This window comes from Cherax quadricarinatus, chromosome 1 (genome assembly GCF_038502225.1).
Source record: "Cherax quadricarinatus isolate ZL_2023a chromosome 1, ASM3850222v1, whole genome shotgun sequence".
In the NCBI taxonomy this organism is placed as follows: domain Eukaryota; kingdom Metazoa; phylum Arthropoda; class Malacostraca; order Decapoda; family Parastacidae; genus Cherax; species Cherax quadricarinatus.
The window spans coordinates 59307992-59322988 of record NC_091292.1 but is presented as its reverse complement, the minus strand read 5'-3'; the positions used below and the strand labels follow the sequence as shown (position 1 = coordinate 59322988).

The following is a 14997-nucleotide window of genomic DNA, read 5'->3' as shown; positions in this document are numbered from 1 at the left end:
TGTGCAGGGTTGTTGCTGCTCCAGCCGTCAGGTGTGTCAACACACTCAGGTACTGCCGGTTCTACCAGGCTGTGCAGGGTTGTTGCTGCTCCAGCCGTCAGGTGTGTCACACTCAGGTACTGCCGGTTCTACCAGGCTGTGCAGGGTTGTTGCTGCTCCAGCCGTCAGATGTCAACACACTCAGGTACTGCCGGTTCTACCAGGTTGTGCAGGGTTGTTGCTGCTCCAGCCGTCAGGTGTGTCACACTCAGATACTGCCGGTTCTACCAGGCTGTTTGATCTCACTGAGGGACGAATGTCTAGTAATTTTAGATTTTATTACCACATTGATCATTATTTTGTCAGACTGGTGTTTTTTATACCATTGCCTCGTTAGTAGTTACGGTTCTCGGCTTTCTCGTAATTTTCTTCATTCTAATCTCTTCACAAATCGCCGGTGTAATATACGCAGAATACGCAGAGGCCCTCGTCAAGTGTGATGATCATAGTGTAAATGACAAAATTCGTGCGTGAGGTTTATAGGGAAAATTAAACGTTTTTATAGTCAGCTTTATTGATTAATTTAAATTAGAGCCGAAGAGAAGCAGCTGAATAAGTTTAATACTGTAAAGGTTTGTTCTACCAGGCAGAGTGCTTGCCACAGTTCTCATTCTCGTTCTCATATATCTGACCGAGAGAAACATGATTCGTGGGATCCGTATCATCTATTGCAGATGATACTAGAATTGGCATGAAAGTGACATCCATTGACATGACAAATCTCCAGTAAACAAAATGATACACGATCACAGATCTTGTTTACTTACCTATTTAATGAATCGAATAAAACATACTGAGACTACTAAGTAGCGCGGAACAGGAACATAAGCTCAGAAGTAACTGCTTTAAGGAACAAAGCTTTTCATTGATGTCTCGATTCTAACGTTGCATCCTTCCTGCTACCCATCTTTCACCTTCCATTCCTTATTTTTTTCTTATTTCTCTTTTCTCGACTTCTCCTTTTTTTCTTCTTCATTTTCCACGCCCCACACCTTCACTCTCCTCCCCTCGTCCCAACCCTCTCCGCGCCTCATCTTACTAGGCTCGCTAGGAGTTTGGCACCATTACCTGCAACATAATGGGGCCATCGTCTCCAGTAGTGAGCCAAGACGTGCCAATAACCAGCACCGTCTTTTAATTAGGGATGCCTCTAAGGGGCCTCTTTGAGACCTTGAACAACCCTGGGGAAGTCTGGTGTGTCCCAGCACCCTCTAGGGACTGCTCCTGCTGCTCCGCGACTTGGGAGTGTCCAGCTGCTGGCAGCGGTCTTCTTAGGTACCTACACGTTGGGTACCTGTTGATGTGGAAGAGTAAGGCATGCAGCACCTGGGTATCTTTATTGTTAATTGAAATTTTTCGTCTATACATTAGGCTTCTTCAGTCAAATAGAGGCAGTAGACGTGACACCGAAGTAGAAACGATATAATCAGTCCATCAACCCTGGAGAAATAGTTTTCGAAGTGGTCAGTTCCTCAGCCTGGAAAGTACTTGTGGACCTCGTCCCAAATCTTCATACTGCCATAACAATATACTAGAGTGAGAAGATATGGGAGGAAGTGTAAAATAAACCCCAGTGAAAAAGCAAGGGTACAGTGAGCAAAGTATCAACATCCGGGGTCCCAGACTATTCAACATCTTACCAGAAGATATCAGAAACACTGCTGGAACAAGTGTTGAAGTCTTCAAGAGGAAACTGGACAAATATCTTCACCAGGTGCCAGACCAACCAGGCTGTGACGTATATGTGGGGCAGTGGGCCACCAGCAGCAACAGCCGGGTTGACCAGACTAGCATCAGACGAGCTTGGCTCGTGGTCGGGCTCTGGGAGTAGCAAAAAAATGGAACTTATCAAAGGTATATCTGCAGGCCGCTAGCACCAACAGCCTACTGACCAGTCAACAGGGAAGCCTGGTCATAGGTTGGGCTGTGACCGTGGAGAAGCCCTCGAAACAGGTCACAGGTATATTACCCACAAGCTGATAGAGCGTCTGGGAAGGAATATATTGTAATCAATCACCGTAAAGTACGTTAGTACAGTGTAACTATTCACTGTAACGTACTTAATACAATGTAACAAGTCACCGTAACGTACGTTAGTACAGTGTAACTTTTCACTGTAATGGGATACAGGATGACCTCAACTCGTTCAATGGAGTGAAAGTCCAGTGTGCGAAACTTAAAGGTAATGATGCCAGAAGATGTGACATTCAAGGTTCACAACAGTTGTGTTAACTCTACTGCAAGGAAAATGATAGGCTGGATAACTAGAACTTTCAAGACAAAAGATGGCGAGTGAGTGATGATACTCTTTGTCACTTGTTCTCTTCAGGCTGGCGAGGTTGTTGAGCTGGAAAACGTAGAGAGAGATTTCACTGCTCCTATAAAAGTATACATTCTGTGAAGCATTTGAACTACTGGCTACTCTTGAAGTCCCTTCAGCTGTATTCCTTGAAACATAGGTGACAAAGGTACATAATAATTTACACCTGGAAAATCCTGGAGGGACTGATCCCAGACCTGGACACTGAAATCTTTCCTTATTACGGTGCAAAATACCATCGGTGAGTGTCAGAGGTCCCCGACTTTTCATTCCCCCCGTGCATTAGGGGAATTATCAATAAACCTCTGGCGATCGTCATGAGGGAACAGGACAAGTTCCTCAAATTAGTGGCGGACTCACCAGGCTGGACTGCATGCGGCCAGTAATAACAGCCTGGTTGATAATGCCTTGATCCTCCAGGAGGCATGGTCTGGGACTGAGCCTCTGGGGCGTTGACCCCCAGAAACGTTCTCAGGGTATCCTTCAGGAAACATGCGTCACTAGAGTGTCAATATTCACTGGAACGTACGTCATTAGAGACCAAAAATGCATTATTGAACCAACTTAATTCTCTCTCTCCCTCCCCCCTTGTTTTACCTTCCCCCTTTTAGTTCTTTCTTTCACCACTTCTTTCTCTCACCTTCCCTCCTCCTCCCACATTGCCTCCCTACAGTAGAGCTCATTAACCAGTTAATTAGCGTGGTGTTGTGTTGGTGTTGACAAGATTGTAAGAGGTTCCAAGACAATATAAGTGGCCCTGGGACCCAGCAGGGAATCTGGAACCCTTGCTGGGCAGACAGGTGAGGCTAGGTGGGATGCCACGCCCCTGTATCACTTGATTTCCACTCCCAACTCTCCTGCACCTCATCTCCACCTCTTTCGCACCCCCTTTTTTCTGCACCTCCCCTTTTGTAGCTGGTTTCATTATGGCTTTGTCTCTCCCTGTGTCTTTTTAGGTCAGTTTTGTCAGATTTTTTTAGGAATAATTTATGTTCAGAGTATAATCTGGTTATAAAGAAAATATATAATCTAGAACAAATAGATTTAATCATTATATAATATAGTTTATAGGCTTACATTTAATATTTTCAAAGTTTGTTTTATTATGCAAATTAATGTGAGTTTCTGCCATTACAATAATGGTTAATAATGTCTTCGATGTTGATGGACTGATCTCCACTCTCTTCCCGTCTCCAGTTTTAGTCACCTCTGTATTCGACTGAAGAAGCCTACTGTGTAGGCGAAACTTTTCGGAAATCAAGATACCAAAGTGTTGCACATGTCTTATTCGTGTTTCTACCTACCACCCTACATGTGAGTGGAGGAGTTGAGTCTTAGCTCCTGGTCCCTCCTCTAGACTCTAACTGGCCTCTCTTTACAAATTCATAGCCTCTTGGCACCTGTTCTTAACCCCTTATTCTGACCTCAGAGAAAGAATAAGAGGATAAGTTTTCTTTTGTTCCTTAGTTCTCCTTAGTAATGTGTCCCGGTCTGCCTTATTTAGGTCGTCCTGTTGGCTATCTTGTATGTCATGATCATAGCGCCCCTGATCCTTCCCTCTTCTAAGCCAGGGGTTCTTAACCTTTTTACGATTACAGACGCCCAGTGATTGTCTAGTATGTGCCCATACCACCTTCACCAGAGTGTGGAACTCACCGTCATCACCAGTCTTATTACGTACCAATATGACTTTAAAAGGTGTCAGTAGTTTGGTTTTTACTTTACATATGGATAGCTAGGAACATAACACCTGATAGTGTATCCTAATCTAAAATTTTTTTTTTAAATTATTCAGAGATGGAGTCCCATACACCCATTGTTTGGTTCCCACCCCCCAAGGGGTATGGACTCCCCCCCCCCCCGGTTAAGAACCCCTGATCTAAGGTTTTAAGGATATTAAGTTCAGATATTGTTGTCTTCTCGTAGGACAGTCCTAAGACTTTTGCATCTAATCTTGTTCTAAACCTCCAAACATTTTCACCTTATTTAGTAATAAGTGCGCTGATGAAAGACTGATCGTGTGGTTTTTCTTTTTATATTTTCTTATGTTTACCAAATATATATTTTTTGGTTTAACACTGAGTCTCTGGCAGAGGAAACTGGCCACTCTGGGGTCCTTGGTGCGTGATGAGTTTTTTCACCTAACTCTTCAGAAATTTTAAAGCACACTTACCCCATACTCCAAGGATCTCCGACCCTACTGGGACGATGTTATAGCAAGGTGGCAGGCCTCTGAATTTATCTTCTGGGTCTCTCTGAAACTGGCAGCTCCACCTCCTTCAGCTTCAGAGTATGGCAAGTAGGTGTCAGCGAACGTGGAGATATAGATGTAGTTCCAGGCAATTTGCTTAACAGATTGACTCCATCTGGGCGCTTTTGGCTTCCGTCAGACCTCTGCAACTGAGGTTTCCGGTCTGCTGGGCAACGGGCTGTGGCGAGACTTCGTTTGATGATGTCGCTGACTTTCTCATGTCTGGCGTGCTTCCTTTCTGACGTGTCCCTGTGACATACAAGACCATGTAGACCAAATACAACGTAAGGAACACGTAAAAGACCTAGGCATAATTATGTCAGCGGATCTTTCTTTTAAAGACCATAACAAGACAAAGATCACCACAGCCAGGAAGATGACTGGGTGGGTATTGAGAACTTTCAAAACAAGGGAAATAATGCCGGTGGTGACACTCTTCAAATCGCTAGTGCTCCTTCACTTAGAATATTGCTCAGTACTGACGGCACCGTTCAAGGCAGGAGAAATACTGGAGCTGGAACAAATACAGAGATCATTTACGGCTCACATTGAGCCAGTAAAGCACCTAAACTACTGGGAACGTCTGCAAGTCTTGAACATGTACTCATTGGAGCGGAGGAGAGAGAGGTACATGATAATATATACCTGGAAGGTACTCGAGGGCTTAGTCCTAAGTCTGCACACTGCCATAACAACCTACTGGAGTGAGATATATGGGAGGAAGCGTAAAATAAACCCAGTGAGCAGCAGGGGTGTAGTGGGGACAATAAGGGAACACTGTATCAACATGTGGGGCCCCAGACTTTTCAATATCTTACCAGAAGATATCAGAAACACTGCTGGAACAAGTGTTGAAGCCTTCAAGAGGAAACTAGAGAAATATCTTCACCAGGTGCCAGATCAACCAGGCTGTGATGGATATGTGGGGCAGCGGGTCTCCAGCAGCAACAGCCTGGTTGACCAGGCGAGCACTAGACGAGCCTGGCCCATGGCCAGCTGACGCCCTGACGCAAATACACCTATGTTCGGTGAATGTGGGAGCGGCTAGGTGAAGAACTACAAGAATCTGAATGGCTTGTGTATCAAGCCACGTGTCCAAGGAGGAACTGGGAGCAGCTAATGTGTCCCTCACCACTAGAAGACGAGCTCTATCGTTTCCTGAGGCATTGTTGTACATTCTGTTCGCGATTTTTTCCACAATCGGTTTGTCCCAGTGGAACTGTTTGTGCTGTCTGGGTGGAGCTGGTCTGCTTGAAGAGTCTGTAAGGGTGTCCCACTGCATGGCTGCTTTGGGTCTTGAGCTTTTACAGCTCCTCTCAAGCATTTGGGGACTATCTTTACTAATTCACTGGAAGTCATACACTAGGACAACGCAGGTAATGCTACCTGCGTTGCCTTGCGCGTCGCTATACCTCCCAGTCACACTGGAATAGTTGCTTGATCCCATTGGTGAGTTTCCAGTGACAGACTCAGTGACTTCCTCAAGACAGATGTTAGGAATGCTTCATATTCACTAAGAGTTGGGTTGTCGAAGGATGCTGCACATCTTGGCAGAGTTAGACACCTCATGAGGAGATACAAGGCATCATGGGCACAGATCACTTACCCTCTCCTCCATCCTCTTCATTTCATTCACTATGTATTCTTTATTCACGTTTTCTTCAGGTGATTTATTTAGACCCATTTATAATGTTAAAGTGGCAGAGAGATTCTGTTACACAACGAACTCATTCTGCACCCCGAAGCTTTGTAGAAAAAAGCCCTCAGCGTCATGCAACTAAAACCAGACAGACTTTCAGATTAATTTGTACAAACTGTGTGATTCATATCAGAGAATGCGCTGCTGAATGTTCATTTTTTTTTCACATTCGTATCTATATTTGTTACCCGGGAAGCCGACAACCCCAGACACGGTGAGTGTCCAGCAGGACCAACAATTCCATTAAGACATTAAGCCAGTGGAATATCACTACCAATCCATTTAAATTTTTAATAATTCATGTTAAGCGCTAAACCCATGTGGGTCATTCAGCGCAAGAATGTCCCATATTTACGAAGAAAATCAGTCTTGCAGCATTTTCAGGTTGTAAATTGATTTCCCCAGAAGTGTATAGCCCTTGTGGTTTAGCGCTTCTTTTTGATTATAATAATCCCCAGAAGTGTGCACTGTATAAATTTAGCCAAGTTTATGGCGTATATAACGTTTACCGGAATTATATGTCCTAATGTGGGTATTAATACCCCCGAAATCATCCTCGGGCATCTTTAAGTCATATTTTAACAAAATTATTATACACCTGATGGAAGAAAACCGAGGAAAAAAAATTAAAATCATTTCGGAAAATTTATTTCGAAAAGTGTGATTATATTTTTGATAAAACGATCATCAGTTTTGTTTGGCAGTGATGTACACAATGAGGGGAATACGTAGGATTTACTGTCCTCTGGCCTCTGTAGGACCTATTCAATCATGCCTGTCCATTCTGTTACATCCTGTCTGTCTTCTTTTATTTATGTATATCATGGCACATTGTAATCCCTTCGTGACTCACGAAATCGTAATGACACGATTGCAAACAAACCATACCACGGGTGGGGTTAGAACCCGCGATCAGAGTCACAAAACGCCAGACCGACGCGTCGGTCTGGCGTTTTGTGGCTCTGCAGGTTCTAACCCCACCCGCGGTATGGTGTAACACCCTTCGTCCCTGCCTTCTGGTTATTAAATCATTCTCTGGTTTGGTGTAGTATAAAAAAAAAACGCATTCCATTTACCTCCTTCCCTCTTGGTAGTCCCCCCTCCCTCCTTCTCCCCTCTATTATCCTTCACCCTCCTCTCTCTCTCTCTAATCCTTCCCCCTCATTCATTCCTCTCTGATCCCTCTTCTTCCTCTAATACCTCTCACTTTCTTTTAGTTCCCTCTCCCAACACCTTCCCTCTCATTCTTGTGTTGTGGTGTCCCAGTTACCGTCTCATACAACCCTTCCTGTGTGTCTCTCTTATCCTCCAGTAATATTCCAATTACATTACCGTTTTTTTTTGTTTTATTGGCAGGTTGTCGTAAGTCCGTAAGAGTTGATTTATGTGCTGACATTGTGTCTCCGTCACACTGCAGCGTAGTTCTCAGTATCCCTCCGTCACACTGCAGCGTAGTTCTCAGTATCCTCCCGTCACACTGCAGCGTAGTTCTCAGTATCCCTCCGTCACACTGCAGCGTAGTTCTCAGTATCCTTCCGTCACACTGCAGCGTAGTTCTCAGTATCCCTCCGTCGCACTGCAACGTAGTTCTCAGTATCCCTCCGTCACACTGCAGCGTAGTTCTCAGTATCCCTCCGTCACACTGCAACGTAGTTCTCAGTATCCCTCCGTCACACTGCAGCGTAGTTCTCAGTATCCTTCCGTCACACTGCAGCGTAGTTCTCAGTATCCCTCCGTCACACTGCAACGTAGTTCTCAGTATCCCTCCGTCACACTGCAGCGTAGTTCTCAGTATCCCTCCGTCACACTGCAGCGTAGTTCTCAGTATCCCTCCGTCACACTGCAGCGTAGTTCTCAGTATCCCTCCGTCACACTGCAGCGTAGTTCTCAGTATCCCTCCGTCACACTGCAGCGTAGTTCTCAGTATACCTCCGTCACACTGCAGCGTAGTTCTCAGTATCCCTCCGTCACACTGCAGTGTAGTTTTCAGTATCCCTCCGTCACACTGCAGCGTAGTTTTCAGTATCCCTCCGTCACACTGCAGCGCAGTTCTCAGTATCCCTCCGTCACACTGCAGCGTAGTTCTCAGTATCCCTCCGTCACACTGCAGCGTAGTTCTCAGTATCCCTCCGTCACACTGCAGCATAGTTCTCAGTATCCTTCCGTCACACTGCAGCGTAGTTCTCAGTATCCCTCCGTCACACTGCAGCGTAGTTCTCAGTATCCTTCCGTCACACTGCAGCGTAGTTCTCAGTATCCCTCCGTCACACTGCAGCGTAGTTCTCAGTATCCGTCACACTGCAGCGTAGTTCTCAGTATCCCTCCGTCACACTGCAGCGTAGTTCTCAGTATACCTCCGTCACACTGCAGCGTATTTCTCAGTATCCTTCCGTCACACTGCAGCGTAGTTCTCAGTATCCTTCCGTCACACTGCAGCGTAGTTCTCAGTATCCCTCCGTCACACTGCAGCGTATTTCTCAGTATCCTTCCGTCACACTGCAGCGTAGTTCTCAGTAACCTTCCGTCACACTGCTGCGTAGTTCTCAGTATCCCTCCGTCACACTGCAGCGTAGTTCTCAGTATACCTCCGTCACACTGCAACGTAGTTCTCAGTATCCCTCCGTCACACTGCAGTGTAGTTCTCAGTATCCCTCCGTCACACTGCAGCGTAGTTCTCAGTATCCCTCCGTCACACTGCTGCGTAGTTCTCAGTATACCTCCGTCACACTGCAGCGTAGTTCTCAGTATCCCTCCGTCACACTGCAGCGTAGTTCTCAGTATCCCTCCGTCACACTGCAGCGTAGTTCTCAGTATCCCTCCGTCACACTGCAGCGTAGTTCTCGGTATCCCTCCGTCACACTGCAGCGTAGTTTTAAGTATCCCTCCGTCACACTGCAGCGTAGTTCTCAGTATCCCTCCGTCACACTGCAGCGTAGTTCTCAGTATCCCTCAGTTTTCCTCCAGTATATCCCAGTCTTCAATTTCGCAAGTAACCTATACATAGGAGAAGGAAAGTTATGACGACGTTTCGGTCCTGTGTGACTAGTCAGTGGTCCAAGTCGGACCGAAACGTTGTCAAACGTTTCTTTCTCCTGTGTGCAGGTTATATGTGTGTTGTTCTAGTAACAGTATTGTGACTTTTTACTCCTCAAAGCATTTGGTAATTAGCTTTGATGTGCTTTCTGTGATTCCCTAATTTCCCTAACATCATTTTGTCCATCACCCAGAAACATGACCGGTATTAATGATCTCTCATTACCTGTGTTCTCAAATTATCTTGTCATCCATCTCCTATTTTCTTGTTTTCTCTCGTATCAACTCTTGCTGTTGGTTTGAAATATTCACATCATATTCAGTATACATTATAAATTATTTATTTTCATACCACGGTAGGCCTGGTCACAGACCGGGCCGCGGGGGCGTTGACCCCCGGAACTCTCTCCACGTAAACTCCAGGTAGGGGTGGGGATTGAACTCGCGGCAAGTGAGTCGTAAGCCACTGGGTCAGCTGGCTACAATAAGATTCATCCATTCATTATTTGGTGTGTATTTGTTTCTGATCTTAATGCATTTGTTACCAGTGTTTCGTTCTTGTATATAGTGTTTAACGATGTTTTATGTTGTGTTTCAGGTGACGTGATGACTGGAGTCTGCTTCGTGGGACTTTGGAACGTGAAGGCCTTGCAGTGGTTCGTTCTGGCGCCACTCTTTTTCTACCTGGTGTTGGGCACCGCCTTCCTCCTCACGGGTTTCGTTTCACTCTTCAGGATCCGAACCATTATGAAGCACGACGGCACCAAGACGGACAAACTGGAGAGGTTCATGGTTCGCATCGGAGTGTTCAGCGTCTTGTACACAGTGCCAGCCACGGCACTCGTCGCCTGCCTCTTCTACGAGCAAGCCTACCACGATGAGTGGATGGTGGCGTGGCAGAGGGAGAAGTGTGGGTCACGTGATGAACCGTGGGTCACCTACAGCATTAACTGCCCAGCCGGCGTTGACCACAATACTCCGCTCTCCAAGCCCGACTTCATCTTCTTCATGATCAAGTACCTGAGCACGCTGGTGGTGGGCATCACCTCCGGCTTCTGGGTGTGGAGCAGCAAGACTCTCGCTGTCTGGAAGAACTGCTACAACCGCTGCTTCGGCCGCAGGACTGAGAGTTATGTGTGACAATCCGCCCCCGCCTGGCCCACTAACGCCCATGCCCTTACGCAGGGAGGAGCTGGTGCTCCTCTCACCCCACAGCCGCCCCCCTCAACCGCCACTACCACTGCTGTGGCCAGACTCCTGCCAGAGGAGGCTGTGCCCTTCAGGCCAACCCGCACACCTGAAGAAACCAACTTCTGAAGCGGGTAGGTTGTGGGCGGGTTGCTGCTGGCGGTGCCCGGGACGTCATGGCCTCATCCATTGAAGTCGGTTCCTTGGGAGTTCGCGAGAGTATTCATGTCACAAAAACAAGGAACCGTCTTAGTAACTCGCGAGATAGTTGCCAATGTCCCCAAATTTACCACTGTTCTCATGTTCAAAAAAACAAAAATATTCTGGTTTAGCACTGTTAAACAAAAGACTCCCTTGGGAGGCTGCACTTATAATTCACTATACAAATATGTTTTTGGCACTTATCTATTGGTGAGTAAGTTTACAAGATCCCGGGCCAGAGCGGGAGGGTACAGGATATATTGGACAGCTCCTGGGCCAGAGCGGGAGGGTACAGGATACACTGGACAGCTCCTGGGCCAGAGCGGGAGGGTACAGGATACACTGGACAGCTCCTGGGCCAGAGCGGGAGGGTACAGGATACACTGGACAGCTCCTGGGCCAGAGCGGGAGGCACAAGTCGCTATTCGGACTGCGACACTTTTTTTGTTATTAATTTTAGTTTTTTTTTTTTAATCTTCCTTGTGTGGAGGGTTTGTACTTCATTTTTATGCATTATTGAGTTGAGTGACAGGGTGTGGTGTGGTGCAATTGTCTTATGTAACGACACACTCGTCCTCACGCACTCACACAGGATACCACTCACGCTTCTTTCAAGTCCTCCAGTGTTGGCATCAGACACTCGATATCGAGTAATATTAATAAAAAAGATACTCTTACCTGTGTACATTATTTTTACCCGCCACACTAGGGTGCCCTAGAAGTGTAAACACAAGGGACTTCCAGTATACTGGACCAGTGACCGAGCTGAGTGTATGTTGTGAGTGCGTGGACACGTTGAACACATGATGGGTCGGTCTGGTAGTCAAGATCTGTCACATGTTTGAAATGTTTCTCACAATGTTTACGACTATACCAGAATATAACCACCAAAAGGTCTGACAAGGGACACTACCAAGACTAATGTGTTCGGAGAGCATGTTCGAAGTACTGTTCTAAATTAATTCTTCAAATAGCATGGTCAGGAAAGTGGTCTTATAACCCATCTCTTAAAATAACGTTGGTCAAGTTGGTAAATGGGTTGAACCATCTATGAAGACCACCTTCGTAAAACAACACTAGTCTGTTAAATCTGCTGTTATTGTTTTTAGGTTGACTTGTCAAGACTGCTGTTAAGCCTAGCATGACACAGTTCATGGAATAGTCTTGACAATTGGGTTGACACGAGGCAAAGTGAAATCATATTCACCGTCTGTCTATATACATACTACGCGAGACCGACCCAAAATTTGTATCACGTGGAACTCTGAGTGCGTCGATGCCCTAAACTAGTCTATGTAGATCTTACTTCAGGTGACAAGGGCGAGGATGCCACCACACCCGTATATAGCCCTTCAGGTGGTCTATGTAGTTCCTTCTACAGGAGGTGACAAGGGCGAGAATACTGCCACACTCGTAGTCCTTCAGGTAGTCTTTGTAGGTCCTTCTGCAGGAGGTGACAAGGGCGAGAATGCCGCCACACTCGTACTCAGTCCTTCAGGTAGTGGAGGTGTACCAGATGGCCCTCAGCCTGCAGGTCACGAGTGACACTGGTCCTTATTACAAATGTTATTAGAGCCTCAAGTGTCCCTCGCCTGGATGCTGAGGATACGCCACTATAGGTTTTAATGCTTACTTTAAGAATCTAAGACATAGAATGACATGATGAAAATGTCACTATTAATGTATCATGTTTATAGGCTCTATGGCACAGTCATATCCTCGAGTGGCACTTATGACACTGTCATAGTCCCGAGTAACACTTGTGTGTGACACTCGTAACTTTGAGTGGCACTTGCAACACCGAGCTATACTTTCACTCAGTCCAGCTAACAAAGATTATTGTTACATAGACAATCCGGGTTGGCAAGATTATGTCCCAAGTTTGTATACAATTTACATGTAGACTGTAGCCCTCTATGAACAGTGTTAAAATACTCTTCAATCTCAACCGAAGAGCATTTATGTGAATGATTTAACTCGTCAGACTGCCTCATTGGTGTGAGTTTAACATATAAAGATTGTTTTGTAGCAGCCACGTGAAGGTTGATACAAAGAATGCCTTATACTGAAGCTTTGGGGTTTCAGCCTCTGTAGTCTGGTGGAAAGATGAATGAAACTGAAATTTCATGAGACATAATTGTACTTAGCTGATATTAAATATCTGAGATGCCTAGACTGATAATCCACTGGCTGCCACTCTGTCACCCTTGAAGAAATTGAGAGATCCAAGATGGCTGCCTAGGTGGTGGACGATCATTCATGAACACGAGAAACCCAGATCAACATCAATGTTGAGTATTATAATAAAATTAATTTCTAATATTTTTTTTAGGCAAAGGAAGTCACCTTCGGATGATTTCATTATATAATAAAATATCCTCCATGATTCCACCATCATGAGTTATCTCCTCTGCATCATCTTTCAGATTGACCATTGTCGTGTGGATTAAACACCTGTCAGATCGTTCACATCTACATAAGAAAGATGAGCAGTTGAAAATTAACTTCAAAGTGATAAGCAGTGTTGATCTCTGTTGCAGCTACAGTGGCTCAATTCCTGGTGGTGCAACCCAAACACTTTGAGTTAAGGTGGCACCACAAAGACTTGGCAGGCTCGTTCTCCTCCCTTCGAAATTTCATTGGATCTGCGTCTTGAGGTTTGTCCAGCCCTCCAAAATACTAGCCTAAAATTAGCCCTATGCATTTTCATTTGAATTCCTCAGCAGTCGGAGGCAAAATTTTAGGTCTTGCCTAAAGATGTGCATTTATTTTTTTCCCTTTCCTTGAGAGCCAAACTTAATAATGAATATCTGACATTGTTTCTCACACTTCTTGCTGTTGCAAGTTGTATTTGAGGCTGTTGATTCATGGACAACAGCTTCTGTATCATTTCCTGCTTCAAGAGCTTTTATAGCCTCTACGTGTGTCACAGTAACATATCACTGTATCACAACCAGTGATCACATGAGCTGACACTGCTTGTGAGGCTGTATATTTCTTATACTCTTATATATCTATGTGTAGCATTTGTGGCATCTATGTTAACCGATGAACTTCTTTGACCTGTGGGTTCCACCAAACTGTTGTGTGGTTAGCACACTGGCCTGTGAGCCTTAGCACTTACAACTCATCCAGTCATTATTAGAGCATTCAACTTTACCGCTTAGACCTGAAAAAATAAAAATGTGAAAGTTATTCAATTAAATTACTCAACATTCATGATGCTGCATATGACATTAGGAATTTATAGGAGACTGGTGACTGCCGTAACAGCCATCTTGGATTTTTCAGATTCGTTTAAAGTGACAGAATGGCACTGCTGGATTATTAACCTAGACACTCACATTCTTTGCTAAACAATTAGGCACCATACAATTACAGGCTTAACAAAAAAATGGTTTAACAGCTAGGCTATGAAGCCCAAGATTTATACGTCAACAACAGGTTTGGAATATAAGCTTAGTTTAGTTTATCTTAAGCTCAACAGTCACAAGTGTAGCTGTGAGTTCACATGAGAGATAATCCCACTTGTGGGACCCTGGAGAATGTATTTCTACACTTAAAACTGTATTTATGTCTGTACAAGATTGCAGCAGTATTTAAGGTCTTCAGTATCAGCTGTGTTTGCCTTTCGGATGTGCGGGACATTGAACGAAGGGAAGAAAAACATCCTTACCAGTGTTTATTTTATTAAGGCAAAAACAGACCTTTCATGCTGGAAAAAAAAGTAGTCTTTTAATGCTAACATCTGTCGGCTCATTTCTGAGTATATCCAAGAAATTTTAAATGTGGTGTATAGATGTGTTCCCTCAGATTCTTGTATTGGGATGTAAATAACTTTATTTTGTCATTGTTAACTCTTTACCAGGCAGTCCATTGTAGTTACTGGCCTCTTTGGGTAGGCCAGTAAATATATTGGCCTGCCCGGTAAAGGGAAGGAAGAGTGTCCGTACATCCCACTTATGAGGGTGCGTCATGGCTGTACAGCAGATTCCTAACAGAGAGGAGAACTCTCTGGAGTCTTAGTTTTAGTGTAACTCAGGCCGGGCTGCAAAGGGAAGAACCTTCAAAACCGGTCACAGGTATATCACGGGCCAAAATTATGTACTTGTACAGATTCCCACTTCGATATGCCGCCCTGAGAAACCTTTGTTGGCATGTTGAAGGATTCCTGGGGCTTCATTTGTCATACCGTAAAAATGACTTTGTGGTCTCTCAAGCAAGAATCCTTAGGTGTACCCCAGGGTCCTGTTAGTGGCAGGGTCC

General features: G+C 45.1%; 1 protein-coding gene across 2 annotated transcripts in view; it reads left to right on the top strand.

Annotated features, from left to right (window-relative positions):
* LOC128688316 (frizzled-1-like) overlaps positions 1 to 14997 on the top strand; it is a 76388-nt gene that overhangs the window by 54989 nt on the left and 6402 nt on the right. For both annotated transcript variants that reach the window (XM_070082371.1, XM_070082378.1), the window contains exon 2: positions 9941 to 14997. This exon is cut by the window's right edge and continues 6402 nt beyond it. In XM_070082371.1, the coding sequence (XP_069938472.1) occupies positions 9941 to 10482 (542 nt within the window). In that variant the 3' untranslated portion in view covers positions 10483 to 14997. The remainder of the gene's footprint in view (positions 1 to 9940) is intronic.